We start from the raw sequence: 1,560 nt of genomic DNA, 5'->3' as shown, positions 1-1,560 counted from the left end.
CAAGAGCTACAAAAACGGGTGCCTGTGATCTTGCCTGGTCAGTCTGATTCTGAACGCTAAATTGCCACTGAGAGGTTGTAAATGCTGCTAATCCAAGCAGATCCCCTGCATGACACTACCAAAAAACAATTGCCTTAACAGTCTTTGCAGCTATGCTATGCCCAGGAAAGCAAACTGGTTAAAAATTGAAGTAGATCGTAAAAATAAGAACAGTAAAATTCTAAGCAACAAAGTTAATTGTGAAAGTTTAGTAAACAGTTTCAGGAGTTAACTTTTTCAGGTTATCAAGAAAAACATATTCTTATTAAAAAAAAAAAGTTTTCCTTAATGTAAGTTGCTTAAGTATCTCAGAATACCTGGAGTCCAGAACCATTTTAATACTATAACTTACACAAATTACGTTCAGATTTGTTCACAAGATACAAAGAAGCAAGGATGGTATTTTTGATCTGAACCTATGTCAGATTTGAAAACAAAATCAGGAAGTTATATGAATTCAAAGTTTAATTTCCTGTTGCCATAGTGGTTCAAGCAGCCCCAGCCTGAACAGAGGGCTACTCCCAAAATAGCCAAAATAAGGACAATTAATAGTTACTTATGGTATTCTGTGCTGTAATTAAGAATGTATTCCAGCACAAGAGTAGAAAAAGACGTTGAACTAAACAGTGCTACAGATTGCAAAATACCCTTTGTGAATGAACGCAGGGCAGCGTTGATGCATATATATCATATATAATTACATTATCAGTAAAAAAGAGTCTTCTTCAGAAAGCAAAACGAATAAACTGCAGAACTCCCATTTTTTCTCCATTCTACTGAAGATGACTCCCAAATGTCTCTACTTGTTCAGGAGAGACAGGTGTGTGATATATGCCATATGTACAGCAAATACACCCCACGTGGCAGTTTGTGCTTTGTCTTATAATTGTCTCTAAGAAACTGTGAAACGGGCAGACCAGAGATAGGAATAGTGGCCCTTTTTTCCCACAGCAGGCATATAAAACCATGAGCGGTCAGGAAGCCCCTCTCCTCACTGGACTGACTTCCTGAGGTTTCTGCTATTCTCCGTTTGTTTGCAGCCTTCAATTAAGGGACCGGCATTGACACTTTTTTCTTGACAGACACAGAAGCATTCACTGTCCCCTCTTTACCTGCCAAGTATTTTGCTGACGCAGCCATGGCTGACGCGGAGCTGCCGGGAGATGTCACACGGCCGGACCCCTTGGTGGGCGAGCTCCACGATCCTTTGGCGAACGACATCTGGGAGGGGGCGGCCATTCACAAAAACACCCCCCAGCTGATTCACACCTCCATGTCCTGAAACGCAGAGCATTCACTGTCCCCTCTTTACCTGCCAAGTATTTTGCTGACGCAGCCATGGCTGACGCGGAGCTGCCGGGAGATGTCACACGGCCGGACCCCTTGGTGGGCGAGCTCCACGATCCTTTGGCGAACGACATCTGGGAGGGGGCGGCCATTCACAAAAACACCCCCCAGCTGATTCACACCTCCATGTCCTGAAACGCAGAGGGGAGGGGGAGAAGGGCAGGAAAAGAAGAG

The 1,560-nt window shown here is 43.9% G+C and overlaps 1 protein-coding gene across 1 annotated transcript in view; it reads right to left on the bottom strand.

Moving 5' to 3' along the window:
• Positions 1-1,517, bottom strand: part of LOC104625169 (paired box protein Pax-5) — a gene marked incomplete at both ends in the record, with an annotated part of 5,085 nt that extends 3,568 nt beyond the window's left edge. Inside the window, one exon of the mRNA XM_010292730.1 lies at positions 1,352-1,517. Coding sequence (XP_010291032.1) covers positions 1,352-1,517 — 166 coding nt within the window. The remainder of the gene's footprint in view (positions 1-1,351) is intronic.
• Positions 1,518-1,560: the final 43 nt, after the last annotated feature.

This window comes from Phaethon lepturus, unplaced genomic scaffold, assembly GCF_000687285.1.
Source record: "Phaethon lepturus isolate BGI_N335 unplaced genomic scaffold, ASM68728v1 scaffold27028, whole genome shotgun sequence".
Classification (NCBI taxonomy): domain Eukaryota; kingdom Metazoa; phylum Chordata; class Aves; order Phaethontiformes; family Phaethontidae; genus Phaethon; species Phaethon lepturus.
The sequence above is the reverse complement of the archived record's forward strand: the minus strand, read 5'-3'. Positions and strand labels throughout refer to the sequence as shown.